At 40.6% G+C, this 22,326-nt stretch overlaps 1 protein-coding gene across 1 annotated transcript in view; it reads right to left on the reverse strand.

Moving 5' to 3' along the window:
• cdh7a (cadherin 7a) overlaps positions 1–22,326 on the reverse strand; it is a 169,601-nt gene that overhangs the window by 72,328 nt on the left and 74,947 nt on the right. Inside the window, exon 4 of the mRNA XM_034707053.1 lies at positions 11,861–11,980. Coding sequence (XP_034562944.1) covers positions 11,861–11,980 — 120 coding nt within the window. The remainder of the gene's footprint in view (positions 1–11,860; positions 11,981–22,326) is intronic.

Consider the following 22,326-nt stretch of genomic DNA (forward strand, 5'->3'; position numbering starts at 1 on the left):
CCGAGCGACACTGCTAATCCACACGGCGATGTTGCAAGGCTGTTGTTTGTCTGCTGGGTGCCAGCCCCCCCCGCTCTCTATCTCTGTTACCCCGTGCGGCGCTGGTGTCATTCCTGGGGAGAGGGGATGATTAAAACCCTTCTGTCGCTATCACGGCATGGCCTCGCATTGCGCCGTGACTCCTTGCCTCCGGTGCAAGCCAGACGCATTGTAGCCGTGCATTTATCTAGCTGTCTCCACACCACTGGCGGCAGACGGGTGGGCCACGCTCCCTGCTAAAGCCCAGATACTTGACATTTGTCTTGGGAAGAGGAAATAAAAAGTGCAGACTTTGTGAGGAACCCTCTGGCTCTGCGTGCAGCTATGAGAGGTGCTGATGAAGGTGATGAACACTTAAACATGAAGGGTGCAGGATGTGATTTGCTGGACCCTCAGGCGGTCCACTTACAAGGAAAAAGATCCCATAACGTTAAAAAAAAACAGGCCGTACAAACAGGGAATAAAACCTCCAGTCCAGGTAGTTTATTACGGAGTGACATTCACGCATCATGCTCTAATCACAGGTCACTACACTTATCCAGGGACTGTGAAAGAGCCACACGACTGCACAACACAAAAGGCACAAGTGTTACAAAAACACATCATTAGGTCAAACATGTTACACAACACCATTTCCATTCATTCCTAATGTTTTGCTCAGAGGAAGTGTGTTCATCTGTGCACAATGCAGGTGTGTGTGTTTGTGATTAGAATTGAAAAATTGCCTCCCCCATCCTGGCAGCCAGATTTATATCTCGCCTTCAGCTGTAATGTTCTTGATTTAGTGGCGTCACCACAACAAGAATCTGGCACATGGCTACAGCAGCACAAGAAAGGTGAAGAAAAGCTTGCACAGGTTTAAGAAGATGGCTTGATTACAGGATGATCACAGGGAACCGAAAGAAGGAGTCACCTCTTGACCTCAGAGCAGCCAAGGATTACAAAGAGAGTGGACGTGGCCTTTGTTTCTTTTTTGCTTTCATTCAATTCTCTGACTGAAAAGAGAAAACCCCCAGCTCGTCCAGCCTCCTCTCACCCGGGTACCTGTCATATTCTGATGTCATCGTCATGTCGCTTTGAGAGGCAAGCCGTGTCACATCTTAAATACCCCCTCCAGAATGTAATTAATCCTCTCATTCAGGCACCTGGCATGTCCTACTAACTAAATTCTTCTCTTGTTATTCCAGCCATTGAGGTTTCGCGAGCATGCATGCATGCTTAGCAGTGCTAATGTGCACGGATAATTGTCTCTAAAGGACTCGCAATATCACCAAGGTGTATGGAGCTGGAGGCAGCTGTTCAAACCTCCTTGAGCCTGCCATCAATTAGAACGCAGTCCTCGACAGCGCTACCAATTCAGCTTCACCTTCAAACTAAACTACAAGCTATCAATCAATATATATTACAAAATACTGTCTTAGCTGAGCGCCTCTAGAAGCAGCGACTTATGTATTTTGCGAACATTATGCATTGCTTGTAAGTTAGTGGAGCTATTCAGGATTAAGTACTTCTCCCAAGGGCACCTTGTAGATTCAATTTGGGATTAAGAAGCACAGTAAAGAGACTTGTTAGGCGAAAAAGAGCAAGGATGCTACCAACCTAACACCGGGTCACACACACCCCCCCCCCCCCCCCCCCCCCCTGACCATTAGCCCTCTGCCACTTAATCGCTGGTGCAGTATTGCAGTGTGGAGCTTAGAGTGTATTTCAGCCTGGGTACTTTGTCAAAGTCACCCTCTGCTATTGCCCAGGCGTGTGCTGCAAATGGGACTAATTAGTAACTTGCGGAGACAGAAGCACAACGCTCATCCCACAACACTCAATCCTGGGCTGCTGTCGAAGCGCCAGTGTCTCACCCCCTGAGTGTAGTCTTTAAGATACATGGTATTGATGATATGTTAAAAACTAACACTTAGTACAAACAATGTGGTCCCTTTTATGGTAAGTAGGGACAGTGGGCCCACTATTCACCCCTTGTGACACTTTTTAAAGACAGAAGGGGTAACTTTTGTGAGATAATATCACAGAACTAGTCTTAAAAGGGACTCATTTAGAGAGTTTTCCTCTTCAGCTCTGGGTCTGACACAGATGGTAACCTCTCTTGACTGAAAAATTAAGCCAAAGTAGAAGTGCAAAGTTCTCCGGATGACCAATTTGGGCTGGCTCCAAAAGTGAGTAAATCCCCATAAAACACCCAACTTTACAGCAATGTTTAACATGCTTACAGCCTGGTATCAAAAATAAAAAATGTGTTCATGGTTAGGCAATGAATCCATTTATTACTCTACACCTCAGCCACATCGTTGGTGTTGTTTGAGAGTATTTTTCACGCAGATTGAGGACATCTGGACTCAGTGTAGCTTACTGGAGGAATAACAGACCATCCAAGAGTAAACTTTTTTGGTGGGTCTAGTACCTGCTGTATAGCACCTATTAGTAGAAATGTTGGGCTGCCCTGACAGTTAGCTTATTTAGGGGTTCTCTCCCAAGCTTCATGCGAGCAAGGCTATGATAATTTTGCCAAAAAAAGCAGCCCTTGTGGCAACTTTTGCCAATTTTGAAACAAGGTGAAAATGAAAAAAGAAATTGTGACTACCTGGACACACCCACGACTGTTAGAGGCTTATATTTTCTAGCTCTTCCCCAGTCTGGTCAGAACTGAAGAAGCCTTTCGGAGGAGAGGTGAAACGTCTTCAAGAATTTCTACCAGTCGAGTTGCTATATGGATTAAGCTTTGGATTACCATGACCTGGATGACTGAGAACTTTCACAGACAAAGTAAGTTGTGTTGTGTTTTTAAATGCATTAAAAGGCCCAAAAATAAAAGTGAAAAAAACAACATTACGTCATACAGAAAATAGTCTTGAAATTAGCAGTTGGGTGCAAAACCCAGGCCAGTAGGTGGCAGTAACATGTAATCAGTCCATCCTGTCAAACACCATAGTTAAACAAACTGCATATTAATCAAGTAGCACTTGTAATCAGCTCTTTAAACTGTGTTTGGTATCGTGAATGAAAAACAATTGAGTGTGATATATCTATTTGGCCCGCAGCTTGGTTGAGTGATATAATAAAGCGAGCTTTTCTTGTAAACATGCATCAAACCCAACAGGACCAAGCAGAGGTTAACCTGTAGCTCGCCATCTTTGTGATGTAATGACATCAGCATTTCCTGAAACTTTTGTTTTTGCTGTCCAAGAGAAAACAGACACAACAGAGTTTTTAAAAATCTCCGACTTGGAAGGCGTTTTTGAAAAAACAATTTTCAGTGAACCACAGCTGTGTAGATATGAACATAAGGCCAAGACGTGGAGAATAAAATAGGTATTCATAAATATCCACACATATATGGACCATGCCAGAGAAGTTAGTTTGTTGTACATCAGGTTTCAATAACAGTTTATGGCCAGTGAAACCTCCCTCTGCTGGCCATTAGAAGGACTGCAGGTTTAAGGCATGTCTGAACCATAGACTGTATAAGCTCGCCTTTTCCCATTGTAGAGTTTTGAAGCCAAAATATCCTGTTCCAGAAAGCTGACATCTTGTAAATTTTCTGCAGCCAGAGTCAGCGAAGAAGGGAATTTGTGTGTTTCCATAGTAACAAGCCCCGCCCTACAGCATAGCGTCCTGAGGTCTTATGGAGTTTCTCTCTACAGCAGCTGCCAATCAAAGTAAACCCGGATGTAAAACCCCGTTTTTTAACTTCTCATAACTAACGAAAAAGAAACTTTTCATAAAAAAGAGGCCTTGAACACAAAACAGTCAAATAATAACTACATATCACCACAGCATACGGATGTGAGAAACATTCGTACGATGTGTATTTGTTTTTTAAAGTTTGACCGCAGCCCAAATTCAAATGAATTGGGAGACAGTTTTTGACCTATACTGCAGCCAGCCACAAGGGGGAGCAGTTTTTGTGGCAGCCTCACTTCGAGCCGAGCGAGATGACGTCCATTTTATATACAGTCTATGTTCTGAACTGGTCTCACTTTAGAAACTTGAGGCTTCGTCCACTTCTTCTACACAATCTACACCAGAAACACATTTACTCCATCTGTCAAAATGTAGAGAGCTGACTGAATCGGGGCACATTTTATGATGTAGTGACTGACATTTGTTCAGCAAAGACTTCAATGAAGCTTGCTAAATTCTTCTGTGATTGAAAATCTGAGAAAAGTAAAATGGTGTCAAGATGCAAACAAATGTCTACATGTAGATGTAGGCGACTGTCACTCCTAACATCTGAGGATGCGATGATGTGCTTTAAACGCACTGACAGCTCAACACCAAACAGAATGAGGGGAGGCTGACATTTCACGATGTCTTTGCAACAAGTCTCATCCACCATGCTGATTGCTGCTGCTGCTGCTGCTGCAGTGTTCTATATGAGATAGAGCAGGAATAAACTCTGTACACTGAGGCATTCAAAAGCTATAAAACTTTGAAATATCAACAATTGGATTCAAAAAGTCTACCTAACTTAATGAAAGAGAGGTCATCCTCTGAGGCGGTGCAAAAATGAGCTCTGGTTATTGAACTGAATGGGACTAAGCAAACAGGAGAGTAATGGGGACTTTATGGGGCAGACTGCTGTCTGAACACCACTAAAGTGAAAGTCCGCTCCACTCTAATTGGTATTGGTGTCATGAAGTCTCACTCGAGACTCATCGATAGGCACGGTTGTTCTTGCAAACTTTGTTAAAGATCGTTGAACAGCCAGAGGCAGGTGGTCAGATTTCTATCAGTCCCGGCTTGTTTTGGAAATTTCTGCTGGGCATGACATGATAAATGAGCCACCTTTAAGTTCTTCATGAGCAGAATTCTAATTCATCCTCAGTGAGAAGTGGCAGAAAATAAGTTGTATTATCTAGCAATGAATAACAACTTATTTAAAAATTGCTTGTGTGTAACTTGTGTGTAACTTATGAATAAGGAAGCAATGTCTGAAATCACAAATAGACAACTTAAATCAAAACGTGGTAAGTTTGTAAAAAGGTGCTAGAGTTCAAAAATTGATGACACCACAAGATCCTTTTTCCAGGAAACCAGCAGAGCATTTTTTAACAGCATACATTTTTATTTCCCTAAGGTGGTTCTCCTTGAAAGGTAACTAAATTAAGATGAAGACAAAGGTAACGGAGTGAGCACTTCCTAATATTTCTCCCAATTACAGTTAGCCTCATACTTTTTCAGGGAGCAATATAGAGGAAAAAAGAATCCATCAAAAACCAGCTCCAAACCAAGAGAGACTTCTCTGCAGTAACGATGCTGCTATAAAATCCTGCAGGATCTACCCTGACACACACGTTCCTGCTCTGTAAGCCGTTGTTTTACACTAGGTTGTTATTAAGGTTAGCCCTGTCAAACAAGAGAACATGTCTTCATGCTTCCCTGCATCGAGTCCCATATGGAGTCACACCTCTCCAACAGCCATCCAAGCTATTCAATCCTGACACCGATATTGCATCTCATAACCGAGAGATCCAATCACCTTCTACGTGGACAGAAGCAGTGCCAAGTATAATCAGTCGTGGTCGGGCAGAGATGGGCAGCAGAAAGCTGAGGAGCTGGCTGGGATCCAAGGGCTGCTTCTGAGTGCATATTTAGGAGTTTGTGAGTGTGTGTGTTGGTGTGTGTGCCATTGTCTGACAAGTTAATAAACCATGCGTAGTCCTACACCAAGAGTAGAGATGTGAGATAGATCTTTGGTCATCAAGTTCCCTTGAAACCCAAACAGATGTTTTTATTTGCATGTCTTGCACTATTTTGAAAAAAAAAAATGTCCCAAAATTGAAAGAAAAAGCTAATTTTAATTTGTTAAAATCCCAGGTAACAACAAAAGGTTAAACTATGTTGCATTTTAAGAAGAAAATGATAATATTGTGTCAAATTAAATACTTGCTTACTTTTTATGTATTCCCCCAGCCCCCCAATACAGGGCCTTCTAGCTAGCTAGCAGATGAGGGTGGTCACTGTGTTTATCTTTGAATTTCTTCATATAAAGCTCCATTAGCAGTAAAGGCCAACACCAATCAGTATCTTCAACTAGTCCATCTCTAACTTTGTTCCTTTGGGGTAAATAAATAACAGAGTCCAACAGTGCTCTGCTAGCTCCTTCAAGGGAACTTAAAGGGTATAGGTTTGAAGCTACAAAAACACAGCTTCACCCTAGAGTTTACTGCACAGATATCTTGTTTTTTTTTTCAATTACACAACACACCGCAGACACATTTGTAGAAATTTGGGTTCACTATCATTTAGGGATGTAACAAAACACTCAACCCACGATTCGATTCGAATCCCAATTTTTGTTTCACGATATGATTCACTCAGGATTCTCTAACGATTTTCAAGAAAACTGGATTGAACTCAAAAATTAAATAACAATTATTTTACTTCAATTCTCAGATAATATGGACAGTTGCAATATATATATATATATATTTACTGCAACAGGACAACTGAACAGGATCATATTTTGGACTCACAATGTCCAGTTTTCTGTCTATTCGTTCTTACTCAGAAAAACAAGCATGTGAACGCAGTCATGTGTCAGCCGGGAGCGCAACCGGGTCAGAATCAGTCCGACGACGGCGGAGGGAAAAATAAGCGCTCACGGAGACCTGTCACTCAGCTGCAGCCCCCAGCTGAGCGTCTCTGCTGGGTGCACTCAGCTGATTCACATCGAAACATGCTTTAAACTTAAAACACCTCCACTCAGCAAGTGACGAGAGAGCAGCAAAAGAGACTTAATGATGTTGAACAAGCAGAGTATAATGCAGATAGCGCCTTCTACTGTTTAAAAATAATACCCCGATACAAATTATGTTGAATCGATTTTAATCCACCCTTATTTGTATCGATTTTTTTACAGATTTGCGGTATACCGTTACATCCCTACTATCTTTTATAAGGAGCTCTGATGGGAGGATTTGGGGCTAAAATTCAAGGCTAACACATACTTAGCTGTAGCCTCCTCAGTAGCATCTGTAGCATTTACGAACTGGCAGGAGAATGTGATTTACTATTAATTTCTATATTTGGTTACACAGCTCTAGAAAATGTTCATTTAAGTTCTTCAAAGTTATTAAATCTCCATTTTTCTACAAAAAGTTATAACATACTGTGTAGTTTGAAAAAAGCTAGCATAGCACATTAGCAGGAAGTCATGTCAGGACTGTTCAGCTTCCAGGAGCTTTTAGGAATTTTAAGCTCTTTGCTTTACAACTAACTGATTCTGAATCGTCTCATGAGATTCTACAATGAAGATTTTAAGTAAAAACACTGTAAAAACCCACTGTAACTAATTAAAATATATAACAGACTAAACTAGCATTTAGCAGCTGATAAGGCTATTTATCTGAAAATAAAGTGCAGGCAGACCCTACGTTAAACTAAAAGTGAATACCGGACTCTTAATTTAAAAACAAATCTGTCTGAGAACGTTGACAGCTCATTAAAAGCTACCAAACAGCTGAAGTTGGCAGCTCGCTGAGGAACTTAATGAAGTACTCAGCAGCTTAAGATCAAAACCACTTTTCCTAGGATTTGGTAGAAACATCAGTGCCGGTCCCAAGTCACCATAAATAAATCAATTTCCACCAGCTGAAGGAAGGACATAGGCAGAATGGATCATATTTAGCCTAATTGTTAGCCTTAGTTAGGTTACAAACTTAACTTTTAAAAGTTGTCTGTCAGGAGACACCTCCACGAGAAGCTCATTTGTGCAAATACAACAAATTTGTGGGGTCGAGGGAATGGTAGCTTAATGGATTGATTTAAATTAAGACCTAGGCCTTATCCCAGTCAAATTACACTCAGGTAGAATGACAATTAACAAGCAATCTACTTCAGGTTTTGGAAATGTTAGAAATCCTGGTTTGACTTAATTTAAAAGACAATAGAGAAAGTGCTTTGGGGATTATTTAAGCATACTGACTCTAAAATATATATAGAACGTGGTGTTTTTAGGACGTGACATTGCAGCGTAAACTAGCCATGGATACCGTGGTCTGCCTTGAGCTATATTTAGACTAAACCAGTTAAAGAAGAAGCTTTTTTTGTGGCCCAAGTGTTGACAACAAACAGCATCCTTGGTGTTCAGGTGCTTGATCATGAGCTGAATTAATGGCCAAAAAGAACTGAGGAAACACTGAAGCACAAATTCCCAAGTTCCACCCCAACTCATGGTAGGGAAGGTGATTGCAACATTTTAACACATTAATTAGCCCACAGAAGTTTTAACTTCTAAGAAAATCAAAGATTTACAGCCTGAGAGATGTCCCAGTGGAACTGTCGGAGCTTAAAGAGTATCCATGAAGAACCTTTTCATTTAGAGTGGATAAAACATGTAAATGTTCGCCCTAAAACATGGAAACATGGAAATGTTCCCTAATGAAAGCTGCAGCAGGAGGCTTCATTAGCTGAATGTCTCTAGAAAGTGGAAAACAACACAGAAATTCTGCGATACTGTGCAGACTTCACAGTTAAGTGTGCTGGAGTTTTTGATGCTTGCTACCATCTTTTCCTTCTCAAACACTGCATCCATAATGCCAACACAGTAAGAAGTCATTTCCTTTCATGCGATGTGCAGTCATTTGTCTTGAATGCTCCATTTTCCTTCGCTGGTTAGGCTTATTGAATGTTTACAGAGAACCTTACAGGTCACAGAGGAGATTTTGTTGTTGAGCATTCCTCTCATTTCTGTCTGCCTGACTGGGAAAAATAAACGACATAAATCCCCGCATTGCAGTGGCTTTCACCAGTTCATGAATTAAAACTACATTCATAAAATAGCAGCATGTGTGTATGTGTAACTCTCGTAGCAGAGGATGAAACCTAATATTATGGGATGGCCCATATTTTTCTCTTTTCTTGCAAGAGTGCTTTGCATGAAGTTGCAGAGCCTCGGCAGGGCAGTGTCTAATGAGCCGGCCATGAAGATGTAGCGAGGGCTGCCGCTGCACTTCTCAGGATAAAACGCCCCACAAGTCAACAAACTACCTCACATCTTATCTTGCAGTTTATTTGAGCCTCTTTTCCCAGGCTTTTTTAAACTGTTTGCCAATATGATTGCTGATATCTTTATAGCACCAAGTGCTGATCTTTTCTTTTTTTTTTTCTTCATTCTTTAAACAGTGATTTCATTTGTTGATAGCAAATAAAACTGTGAATGTTTTTATAGTCAGCATTAAAGGGTATTTTATAGTATAATCATGCTTAAAGAAGCACTGCACTTTTTAAACAGAATGGAATACAACTTTATAGAAAGTAGAAATGCTATGCAATTAAATGCACCCCTGCTGAGTTTAATACACTCTGGGATATTACCGCTACAGTCTTACCTTACCTTGTATGATCATTAGCTTATTCCAGCAAATGTTAGCAAACCCCCGAAATCCTCTGTAGCTGTCAATACAGAGTTAAAGTCGCTGTTGGTAGGAATGGTGTAAAAAACATTACTTATTTTCTGCTGGGTTTGGAGAAAAGGTCATAATGCCCATCGGTCATCGCTAAGTGAAGTAATTTGAGACGATTGCGAAATCTCTGCGTTTTCCAATGCCTTTGTTTCAAGCAATGTTATTATTCCCCTCGTTCCTGTTATGACGGACCAATCATAGCTAATCTCCAATCCTCTGTCCTGATTGGTTAAGGGGCGACCCCTTCTACGTCCTCCGATTGGTTACGAGTCCAGCACTATCATGACCGCACACGGCAATCTGTGTTGGGGGGGATAGTGTTGACATTCGAACTCCCTCTCTCTGAACAGATGTTTACTCTGTGACTACCAACAGCAGCTTTAAAGCTCCTGTAGGGAGTTTTAAACTGTTATTAAACAGACTGAAACTAATATGTATGCCTGTTTCTGAGCTACAAAAGCAAATAAAAAACCATGATTAACAAGATTAATTATTTTTATCTGGTCATTTTTAATACCTGAAACTGCTGCTGGGGGTTAGGTGACACACAAAAGTGATGTTTACACAGAAATGGGTCCAATAGAACATGTTATTACCCAGCTCTCTTACTGATCTTCTGGCTGTGTAAAATGCTTGATTCAGATTTTTTTTGGGTTGGCAGAAAACACATTTTTGTAACCAAATTTCAGAGTGGAATTTTTGAAAATGCTACTCCTACCGTCACAGCGTAAACTAGCAATACAGGACTTCTCAACCCCATTTACACAGGTGTGTTACGTTTTCAGTTGGAGGACAATAACTCATACTGAATATATTCTGACCACAGTGTTGTAGAATGTCATTATGTGAAGCATATCTGATCTTCAGAATGGGACCACTTTGATACTCTCAGAACATAGAGCTTATACATTTCCTGATATAACTGATGCTGTATTTTACGTAACATGTCTGATGACAGCTCAGTACTTTTTTTGCTTAAAGGACAAAGAGTGATGATATGACACAGATCGGATAATCCTCCAGCCAGATACTGAGTCCATATATTTCAAGATACAGCATGTGTTATTATATTTGGATATATTATTCAATATGCAGGGTACTGTTTGTACCTTTTGAAACACTATGCTATATGAGGGAATATCTACTCAGTATTGCTCCTGATTTAAAGCATACCAATAAATCTCCATGTGTGCTCCAGATATGATCCAGATTCTTGCAAAAAATGTTGGGGTGTCCAGTGCGGTGAAAAGGTGGTAAACACAGGGCATCATCAGCAGTGGACATGTTTGTTAATTGCTTCCTCTGGCTCTTAGTCAGTTAACATAATTATCATGTTTTTCTAAATCAGCTTTCTCACAGGAGAACATCAGTGGACAGTTAACTGGTTGCGCTTGTTATGCATAATAGAATGTGTACAATTGGTAATTTCATGATCCGTACAATTCAAAGAGTTTTTCCAAACTCTCAGAGAAATGTAATTAAAACATATGTTTTAGCACTGCCATAGTCACTTATGTGTTGTACCAAACAGCACTATTTCCATAAGGGTTTTCTACTTATTACTTACTTATTATTATCTGCCATCCTTTCCTATGAAGGCCAAAGTTTTAGTACCAGTTTCTATCATAATGTCTGACCTAGAATTTTTGAGTGGGACCTCTAAAAAAAATGCTGCACAATGGATTTTCAGTATTCAAGGATTGACAACAAATTAGCATTTTAAGCTTTTTAAAAACTGAATTTTTGGCAGTCTTAAGACTGGAATGCAATGCATTAAGGGAAACTTACAAAGTGGCGAAGAGAAAGTGAATGCATCTATATGTGACAGTAACTATCCTTTAAAGCTTGGTTTAGTGATATTTCTACTACACTAAACACAACTGACAATTTAAGCAAAGAAAATCCTTTCGCTGAATAAAAATCTATCATGAACGGCCCACACTAAACTGTATACAACCGCAGCTGACACTCAACACCCACGGACATCAGCGATCACCTTTGGATGACTCTCATGTTGGGTTTAATTAGCTGAAAAGCTTCAGAGAGACTATTTTTATGATTTGTTTGCAGAATTAATTTTACAAACATAAGAGCCTTAATTATATTGTAAGAAGGCTATTGTTGGTTTGAGTTTTTGGTGTACACAAGTGTTAAGGACCGTCCAAGTGTCCACTTCAGAGTAGTTAAAGGAGCACAATCAAAAAGCAAATACAGAAATGTGTCAGATTCAATCAAAAAAATACCCCAATTGTGTCAGATAATTGTGTTTGTGTAGCTTGTCCTTGCTCATGCTGTCGTGTAGAGCTTAGTAAATTATTCCAGGGACTTTAAATGACACTCTGTGGACCTATCTGTATATTAAATCACCTCCACTTTCCAGTAACAAATGTTGTACCCACCTGTCTTAGGCTCCACCGAGAAGTACGGCTGTCCGTGGATGATGCTGTAGATCACCCTGGCACTGTTCCCATATGTTGGGTCATCTGCATCTGTGGCTGCCACTTGTACTACCATGGTTCCTGTGGGCAGACAGGCTGTCATTAGTTCCCAAGACAGCTTCCTGAAGCCAACTCAAACAGAGCTAAGTGTGGAAATCAACGTCATATCAACAGAGCGTGTGACCAATCCTAGTAGGAAGGGGAAAAAAGGAGAAAGCAATGTACATGAGATATTTCAGTAGTAGTAAATAATCTCATTCATGGTTAAAAATACAGACTTGTTTTCCTTTGTGATCCCTGTTTGCTTCAGTTTTGCATTAAGGTTCATATATACATAAAATGCCTAAGTTTAAAGCAGATTTTCAAAGAAACCTTCAGCAGCATTTTGTGATCTGACATGTGCTGTGTACTAGCTCAAGGCCTCAAACACAGCTAAACAAAAAACACTTTCAGTTGTTGCCACCGTTTGCAGGGATGTTGCTGCAGGATTAAAGTGTTACTCCCAGCCTTTAGAGATCATTTCATTGCCATTGTTTCCATTTGTATCCTGCAGATCAGTTAGTGGCATCTTTTCTGCTAACTTCAATCTGTTGATTCAAATTTAGCAGCCAAATGTGTTCTGAAATCAATCTGTGCTCTGCTGAGGAGGCTCTTCAACACCAAAAGGACAAAGATAAATTTGTATGTATCTCACATCAGACTGGTACCTCAACTGATATTTTTTTGGTTTGATTTAGAGGAGTCAAAGACTTTGAGTTTGTCCTCCAGCAATATCAATGGAGGACAGTGTATCTTTGTGTGTGCACTAATTAGGTTCAATAAAAGTGAAATGAAAGCCTTTTGCAGCACAAGAGAGTTTCAGTTTGAGAAACTGTTTTTTAACATCCTTTTTAAAAAATACTCACACTATTTTATTTTCTGTTAGAATCTTTGTTAACATGCACAGATGGCAACTCATAAAGTTAGTGTTTTAGGTTCCACAAACTGCTTCTGAGGATGTTGATCTACAGAGGGGGAAATGTTGCTATGAAAACAAGGACAGGCAGGATAGTGGTTTTGTTGCACAAACATTTAAAGAATTGTTTGTTAAGGATAGTCTGTCGAAATGTGGTGCTGGTACACAGTGACAGGCAGAGTAATATACTTAAAACACTGCGACTTATTTGTTCTGGAAACACAAGCCAAGCCTGCAATCCACAGAGTGTAACATATAAGAGAGAACAAGGATAAAACCTGTGAATTACTCTTTAAAACGTACGTCTCAACACCTACATTTTCCTGTAGTAATTTGGCGCGGGATATGAGCCCTTACTTTTATACACCTGCCAAATTCAATAGGTGAAAATAAACACTTAAAACACCTCAATTCAGACTGACCTTGACTAACAGGGAGGCATTACGTATGTATCACATTTCTTTTCATTCATAGATTTGTTAGAAATACTTGACAAACCCTACATTCACATATTTCATGAGATTTAAAAGTTTATTTGAAGGGAGAAAAAATAAACAGATACCTAAATAAGCATTTGACAAATTAGTGTATTCATATATTTAATATATCATGTTAAAAGCCTTTGATGTCTATTAACTGTAATTTCTGATCCCTGCATCTGCATGGCAACAATGTGTCAGCCAAAAAATCTAATCAATAGACCAATCACAGACAGCTACAGCACTTCTCTCCTCTCATTGGTCAGTTCATTTCTCTACAGCTCAAAATTTGAAAGTAGCAAAATTACTATTTCTATCCTGGACTCAGGTCGTAGAAATCAAATTGGTTTGTCACACACTAAAACATGAGTCATGACCAAGTGGCAACCTCCGGTCTAAAAATATGAGTCAATGCGGAAGTGTTAAAAGCTGCAGTTCATCGAGGATCCGCTTGAGGCTGGCTCCGGAAGTACCGGAAGTCACATACACATGAAGGGGGGAAAAGACGATCTTTGCAGCATTAATAAACATGTTTACAGCCTGGTACAAAAGATGAGTGTAGTCTGAATAGCTAATTTCTCGATGTCCTCTCACTGTGAGGGGGGGTGAATTTTTTTCTAATTCGGCAATTTCGAAGATATTGAGATTACCAGTCTTCCAATGAGAGGCACAGCTGCCTGTGGGAACACTGCAGCTGTTGGCTAGGAGGCTCAAAGCCCGCCTCTTTACGTCACACTGGCTCGACAGAAGCAATATGGCTGCCGCAGCCGATTGGTCTCAAAACAGTTCTTCAGAAACAGATGGGTGACATCACGGATACTACGTCCATATTTTATACAGTCTATGGTCATAACAGGTGGCGTGGATAGATATTTAGCACTTCTATTTAAATCATCAGACCTACAAATTAAAAGCTGTTTGATACTATTTCTCTGACAAAAACAATCACAGTACCAGCATGTGCACAAAATATTTTAAAGGAAGCTAACAGTGCATTTTTTCAGCAAGTAACATGTAACCACAAAGATTAGCCTCTGCATCATGTTTCGCTAACAGTATGGGGGGAGCTAAAGATAATGATTTTGATGAAACACAACCAAAATGTTTCATTGATAGCATACATGGTCGATAACTTTTAGACTGTGAAGGAATTTGCAATCATATGAGGTGAAGAGAGTCAATTATTAAGCTAGCAGGGAAAGCAGGTAAGCTAGGCAGCGTAGTTAGCAAGCTTTGCGTACAACAAAATGGGGAGGGGGGGAGCCTGGAGTGGCTTCAAATTTTTGTTTGTCTTCCAAGTTTAGTTTCACTTAGTTTGACAAAGCTGAGGATTAGGAACTGAATTTATCAATTATTCATAGCTGCTCCCCATTCATAGCTGTGCATGCTAAATGAATGGGGGGGTGTACATTTAGGCTACAGCTAAGTCATTTTTAGGAATTTTGTTTATGTGAATGTTTTCCATTTCCAGTATCCTCAATAAACAGAGATGTTAGGAGTTTTATCAATACACTGAGAAGCTTAAAGCTGGGGTTGGCAGTCAGATTTAGATACACTTTTTGATATACTGGTTTAAATTATCTTTATGTCCCGATGGCAATCAATACATGATGTGTTTTTAAAAAACAGCGAAAAAAAGCCGCTAAACAGCCAGAGTAAAAACCTGGGAAAACACCAACCAATCCCTGCCTTTGGGAACCAAAATACAAAACCAATCAAATCCTGTCCTGCTGTTCGCCCGCCTCCTGCGCGTACATTTCCCCAGCGTGCACTCTCCATCCCCTGCCTCTATTAACTGCCCCTCTCGCTCTACCTCAGGCCTGTCCCCTCTGACCCAATGAGGTGCTTTGCTCAGGACTGTAGTCTGGATCAGAGTCTACAAAGCTCTTACCATGGGTGCTCTGACAAGCAAAAAAATTAATGACATTTAGTAAGTCCTACAGAAAATTTAGATGTTATATATGTACTATAGCTTTTCTCCTGATATCGTGTCACCAGTTCAACTGGATAATGCTAGCATGACAGTTGTGAGTACTAACAGCAACCATGTTTGTTTGTGTTTTTAACTTTCGCTATGATAATGTTTTGGTGTTTTCTTACCGCTGAGTGAGACATGAGTTGACGTAGTGCAAAACACAGATGACGTGCTGAGGACCGGTTTTGAATCAGTCACGATCATATGGTTGCGAATCAGCAGCGCTCGTGCATGTGAGCGGGGGCGTCGTTTTGGAGGAGCTCCAAGGGGAGGGGTTAGACGGAGTCCTGAGGAAATGCTACATTCAAATTCATGCTAGTTTTCCATGACTACCAACCCCAGCTTTAAAATATAAAATGTCTCAATCATTAAATTGGGTCAAATTAGCAAATCAAGAATAATGTGTTAGCTTGAACTTAACAGTAATGCTAGCTTACCTTTCAACATTCACTGGCTGCCACTTTATCAAGATATAAAGGCAGTAGCTACAGTTTGATTTGATGGGAAGGGATCTCACTACAGTGTCCATGTTTTTTTTAAGTTTAGACAGTAAAGGCTGATTTATACTTCTGCGTTGAATCAACGGCGTACCCTACGCCGGGGGTCCGCATAGCTCCCGTACCTACGCCGAGGCCTACGCACGTAGCTGACGTGCACCTCCTCCAAAATGTAACTCCCCGTAGAGCCGACGCGGACCGCAAGCCCTGTGATTGGTCCGCTCGGCGGCTTTGTCTTTCCCGCATTTACAACACTTCCGGGATCCCGGACATCGGCAGCACATCGGCCGTGTATTTCATCTCCTCCTCTCTATTCTTCATGTAATCATGTCTGTATGATAAACAGCAACATGTATCAGCTGTAGATTAACATAACACGCTCTGAAACTCTGTGGAAAAGTAAACAGAGATCGTAGCGGGACCGGAAGCAGGCGGCCGGCTATCAGAGAGACCGCACTGCCCTCAGGCGTTTCGGCGGAGAATTGCTGCGCGACACGGACACACCGACGCACAAGTATGTGGGGCTCATGTCCGCGTCAGCCCCTGCTGCGTAGGGGAGACGCAGTAGCATAAATCAGCCTTAAGTCAGTGAAATAAATTAGTGTCAGGTCGGTTTTAAGCCTCAGGGAAAAATGAGTTTATGCAGTGTGCCAATAGAATCCCAGATATGAAACTTGATTTTGATTTACTGCAGTTTTGTCCCCAAATCCCCAAACTTCTCCCGGGCAAACACGTTGAAAATGTGTTTTCAGACTTGACTGTGAACTCAGCTAACAACTGACAACTGTTGTGTCTGTATTGTCCTCTCCCACTCTTCCTCCAAGGCAGAAAAAAAAAAACATCAGACGTAACTCCTTATGCATTTCTCTTTACATAAAACTGCAGAATGGGGCTGATGTGACTTGAGCTGACAGCCGTGGCTTGGAAGGTAAGGCAGAAAAGTGTTTGAAGATTTTCCCAGAGAAAACATAATCAGCCACAATCAGTGCCAATCAATTTCAATAGGTCATTCATTATCGTATAAATGAGCCTTGTTGATCCAACTGGGCTCATTTAATGGAGATTTTTTTTTCCCATTCAGGCAAAGCAATTTCACATCATAGAATTTATATCCATCTCATATTAGAGAGGAAAAGGCATTTAATTGTTAAATGATCACAAACAACCCCTCATGGATCAGGCTGTTTCTTACTGGTAGACTGTATGTCAGTGTTAGTCTTAAAACTGACGCCTACTGCACACTTGGCAGCGGTTAAATCATCAACATCATGTATTTTTTTTAATAACCTTGAAAACAAGTAAAGATCATTCTCCATGAGCCTCTTCCAGAAGAGCTGTTTTATGATTGAATAATTCACTTTTATGTCGAACAGCACATCTCTGGCTAAACTTCAGCTCATTTTGTAGCATCAAACAGAAAGTGCTATCTTACATGTCAGTGATATTTTACTTTGAGGAAAGCATCCTAATAAAAATCTCACTTTCTAGCATTGGGGTGTATTTTACAGGCTTTTACAGAATGAAGTGATCATGGAAATTGAACATTAGAGTCCTCCATTTTGGCTGTAAAGCAGAATTAACAGGCTCTGGCCCTGGAAGTGGACAATATAGTATATATATAAAAAAAAAGCTGTGTGAAGCTGGAGAAGTTATCACCAAGCTGCTGGTAGAAGGACACCTAGATTATATCATCACCTCTTAGTCATGACAGGTTATATTACAGGTAGTTTAAAACACCAAGGTCAAAGTATGATGTGTATGAAAGAGAGCTCCAGCGACGTCTAAATCTCTATTACAGGTTGATAGTTAAAATCACTTCTCACAGCAGGCGATGCCGTAAATTAACATTCAATATGGACTCAGGCGGCTTTTACAGGTCTTATTTTAGCTTCTTCTACAGGTTATTTGCCCTGTGAGTCCAACAAAACATCCTGTTCTAACAATACTGTCAGAAAGAAATGTAATGCAGGCCACGTGAGCTGGATGTCAAAAAAAGGGGGGAAAACTGACAAACACCCTGGATAGATTCTTTCTGCTCCACGAGGCTGTCATCTGCTACTCAATTTGGCCCGTCCATGTCCCTTCAGTGTTTGTCCATCTTCATTGACGTGATGGATCCGATCTTCACTTTTTACATTTCCGTGTTTATCCCCCGCAGCTGTGCACAAAACAGGGTTTCCTAATCAATCCCGCATCTTGGCTGAACAACTGTCATCTGCCAGTAATGAAAATAAATGTGGCGTGCTTAATCTGAATGGGAGACAGGTAGTCTTCAGCCTCTTGCATATATACAAACTGCGCCCGACTGTCAAGAACAATATGCGTTCCCTGGGAGCACACTTGCAATGCAAATTTGTCGGAGCTGTTTGTTTTGAGGGAAGTGACCCCAAATGTGACTCAAATAACATTTGTACCAACATGAACTGTTTTTCAAATGAAGTCTTCGTAGGACTATAAAATACATTTCCAGGTTGGAGAACGAAACTGAAACCAATTCTTTAACTTTTAACATGAAAAGAAGCTAAATCAAATGTATGAAAGTGTTCGGTTTAAGCCCAGTAATTTTGCAATGCCTTCATGGGTATTCAAAGCTGCCACTGTTGATTAAGTTGATTATATTCATGCACAATCACACCTGCTCCCCACTGTTTCAGATAAGCAGGGATTATTGCTTGGAGATCAATTCAGTCGCTGAGTGAGAATGAATCACAGCACTTTAAAACAAAGTAACTTTCTGCCTGCTGTTCTTTTAATTCTCCCTTTTTTAGAACATCATAAGGTAAACCTGAACAACGTATTAAAAACAATGTAGCTGCCATAAGGTTTGATTTAAGATACCACAGATGAAAAAGAGACAATTTGTGATTTTAACAAGTTATTCAACACTAAAAAGAAGAGAGCAGGTGTTCAAACAGGTATGTTGAAATAAAACCTACACTAACATACAAGTCTGCCAAATCCTTAACTCTAGTTCATTAAACTCTAACCTGTTATTTTGTGGTTTGAATGATAATAATGTAACTTTGAGTGTTCCCACATTAGCAGTATTTAGTTTTTTTCAAATGAAGTTCTGTTTTGGGGCATTTTTGCCTTTGTTTGATAAGACAGCTGGAGAGACAGGAAATGAGGGGAGTGGAGGGTGGGGGAAGACATGCAGCAAATGGTAGAGGCCGGGGGTCGAACCTGCGACCACTGCGACTGCTGTGACTGCTGCGACAAGAAATATAATTGCCTCTGTAGACCGCTTGGCCATCGGCGCCCCGCCCACATTAACAGTCTTATTGGTTGCAGGTTTTTTTAGATTAGTGGTCTCCAACCTTTCTGCAACAGGGGTTGGTTTAATGGGAGACATGTTTTTCAGGGACTAGTGCCATTGGCGATGACAGGGGCGTTGGCGGTAGGTGGATAGATGACTAAAATATAGATTTGGCATAAAAACAAACAAAGTGCATTATAAACATAGCTCACTATGACACAGGATCAGTGGGAGCTCTGAGTTTGTTTCCCTGCAACGACACCTATCTAAGGGTGATGGGAGACAGTGAAACCCAAAGTTTGTTCCTTATGTTCAGTCTATTCTGTTGGTTGCTGTCACTGCAGAGAACCCTGCTTCACAAAGATGGGTTGGTGGAATTGGAAGCTGGGTTTTCAGTGCTTTTGTGGTGATCTCAGGACATAGAATAGAATATATTTTTATTGTCATTGTACACTGTATAACGAAATTGAAATGCAACCCATTTATCAGTGCAAAATATGCTTAAAAGCAGAGCAGGAGTAAAATAATAGAAATCATAAAAACAGTAGACAAACACGCAACATTCAACATTCAAATTATTGCAACGTGTCTCAACACTGCATTTGCATTATTTAGTGCACTTATTGCTTTAGGATAAAAAGAGTTTTTCAGCCTGTTTGTCCTGTCCTTTAATCCAGAACATCAGTAGAGTTGAAGTTAACTCAAACCTACTTTTAAGGCAGCAATAAAGCCATATTTTACATAGGGCTCCTGGTATTTCATACTAAATGAAGCTTTCTTTTTCTTGGAAGTCTTGAGCTCTTCTGCTGTCTCATCATTGGGCCTTTTCCCTCGTTCAAAGAAGCTCTCCAGAGACGTTTGTTAAACTCTTCAAAAGCTATGGCATAACCCTTACTTATATTACAGATCCACTCATTCTGAAGTTAGAACCTATAATTTAACCTGTGTGCAACCAATGTATGAACAGTTAGAGTGAGTTTTTTGGCAGCTGCAGCAGTTCTTGAATTCTGATAGTTCCAGTTTTTTTTCCATCTAATAGCAACAAAGAATTTATAAAACCTCTTAGCTATACTTTACTTTTATGAAGTAAAACACCTCAGCAATAGACACATAATATATAAGCTACTAAATCCACATTTATATCCCACAATGCAAAGTAGAAACACCATGAAACTAACCCTCCACCTGTGATGAAAAAATAATACCCTGGATGGACTTTCCCTAAACCTGGAACACCTTTTTCATTTCCAGAATTAAATGACTATCCCATCCTTGATCTGGGCTCATGAATTAGACAGGAACAATGACAGCTGGATATAGAACTGGTGAGCAGTAAATTCAAGAGCTGTGGCCTTGGGTTGACATTACATTCTCTATGCTTGTAATGAGCCCTCAAACTGCTCCTTTGGCCCTTCGCTGAGCAGTGGGAGAGAGCCAAGCCACGAGATTGTCACTCCTCCAACTGTCCTCGAGCTCTCTCGTCTTTTATTTGACATCCCTGTCTTGATTAAGACAAAAGCCTTTAGAGATCCCTGGGCCATAAGGTCGCTGTGTGTATGGACGAGCCCTGCCTCTAATTACTTTAATTAATTAAATTCATGATTTCCTCTAAATTGAAGCCATTAATCAGCAGTGCAGAGCTGTGACCATTAATGATTTAAAGACATCTATAAAGGAATTATTGGGGACAAGAGGTGCTTGGCCCCTTCCCTGTTCTTTACTGCATTGATAATTGCTCTGAGCAGATATTTACAAAGAGAGGCGCTTCTTTATTCTCATCTTGTTTTCTCAACTTGTGATGAAGACCTTCACAGGAGCCAGCTGAGTAAATAAAGTGTTGGGGGTGACCCTGCGTCCCAGCGCTCGTGGTGTGAACGCATCCTCCTCTGTGGTTGATATACCGAGTTGCCGTCTTATCTCGGGTTGGACACGAGACTCCCAGCCCTTGTACTCTAATCCTCTGGTTCCTTAAGCCTGAGCTCTGCACCCCCCGTTGACAGTCGGCTGTGTAATCCTTCAGAGATCTCCCTGCCTGTGTAGTAAGCAAAGCACTGCTTTCCTTGGAACGACTCCCACTATCACTGCAAGCCGACTGAAATTCTTATTTTGACTTTAAAGGCTCTAAAAAAGCTGCTCACACCTTTGTTTTAGTTTCTATCTCTGTGGTGCCATGAGTGTTAGAGGAAGTAAGATGAATCCCATATGCACAATGAACTTGTTGTTTGGAGTGTTAATTGATCTGATGAAGTGAATGTTCTTTCTTTGTAACAGCTGGCATAACCCTTTAAAATGGAAACTATAATCACCTTTGTAGCTGTTTTTTACCAATTTGGTTTATTTCAGCATCTTTCCATTCATTCTTTTGGAATCCCTACAGCGCAAAACAAGTTCCATTGATTGGAGGAGTGAGCAAGGGAGGGTTTCAATCGCTTAATATCCCCATTTCTACAAACTGTACCTTGATAAATCGGTGTTGTTCACAAACGGTTCCTGGTCACCCCAAGTGAGGAGAAAAAAAATCTGTTAAAGCTTAAGGTGTCCACTGCTGCCGTTTTTGCACCGGCAGTGCCTATTTTCTATTAAAACCCAATGAGATTCAGTGTTTCCAGCACTCAGGGCCCTCAGCGCCAAAATGCCCTCAGCATCAGCTGATATGTGTCGAAGCACTCTGTATTTTATTAAATTTAATGTCCTTCATTTTGTTAAATATAATGTGTGAAAACTCAATATAAATAGTGCTAAATTATGTAAATTCAAGATATATTGAATATTTACACCATGTAAATTTCCCTGTCATGTCTTTGCTGATATGTACCACACACACGAGCACACTCAAACAAGCAAATATGTGCAGTGTTTGTTGGACAAACATCTGAAATCAGATCAAAACTCTCAGTGGAATAAAGTTCATCTTTTGGAACACTGCTGCAATCATTAATGTCACTCCTTGATCACCGACTAATCAGAATCAAGAAGGAGCGGGACTTCTGGACTCAACTTTGTCAACAACAATGGCGGAGGTCCATACGGAGGAGAAAAGTTGTCACACTCGTTTTTTAGAGGTACAATTAATGGAGCGCCGCCTGCAAGCTAGTTCAGGCAGACAACTCGAGCTGCGCTTATTCATACTGACACGTCATCATCCTCCCTATCAGCTGATCTCAACATCCTCTCATTTGGCGGTCTATTTAAGCTGCAAGTCTCCCTGTCTCTGCCTCTGCTTTGCCAGTGCTGTGTGCAAACTTCGTACCCACCTCCATACATC

This window comes from Notolabrus celidotus, chromosome 17 (genome assembly GCF_009762535.1).
Source record: "Notolabrus celidotus isolate fNotCel1 chromosome 17, fNotCel1.pri, whole genome shotgun sequence".
NCBI lineage: Eukaryota > Metazoa > Chordata > Actinopteri > Labriformes > Labridae > Notolabrus > Notolabrus celidotus.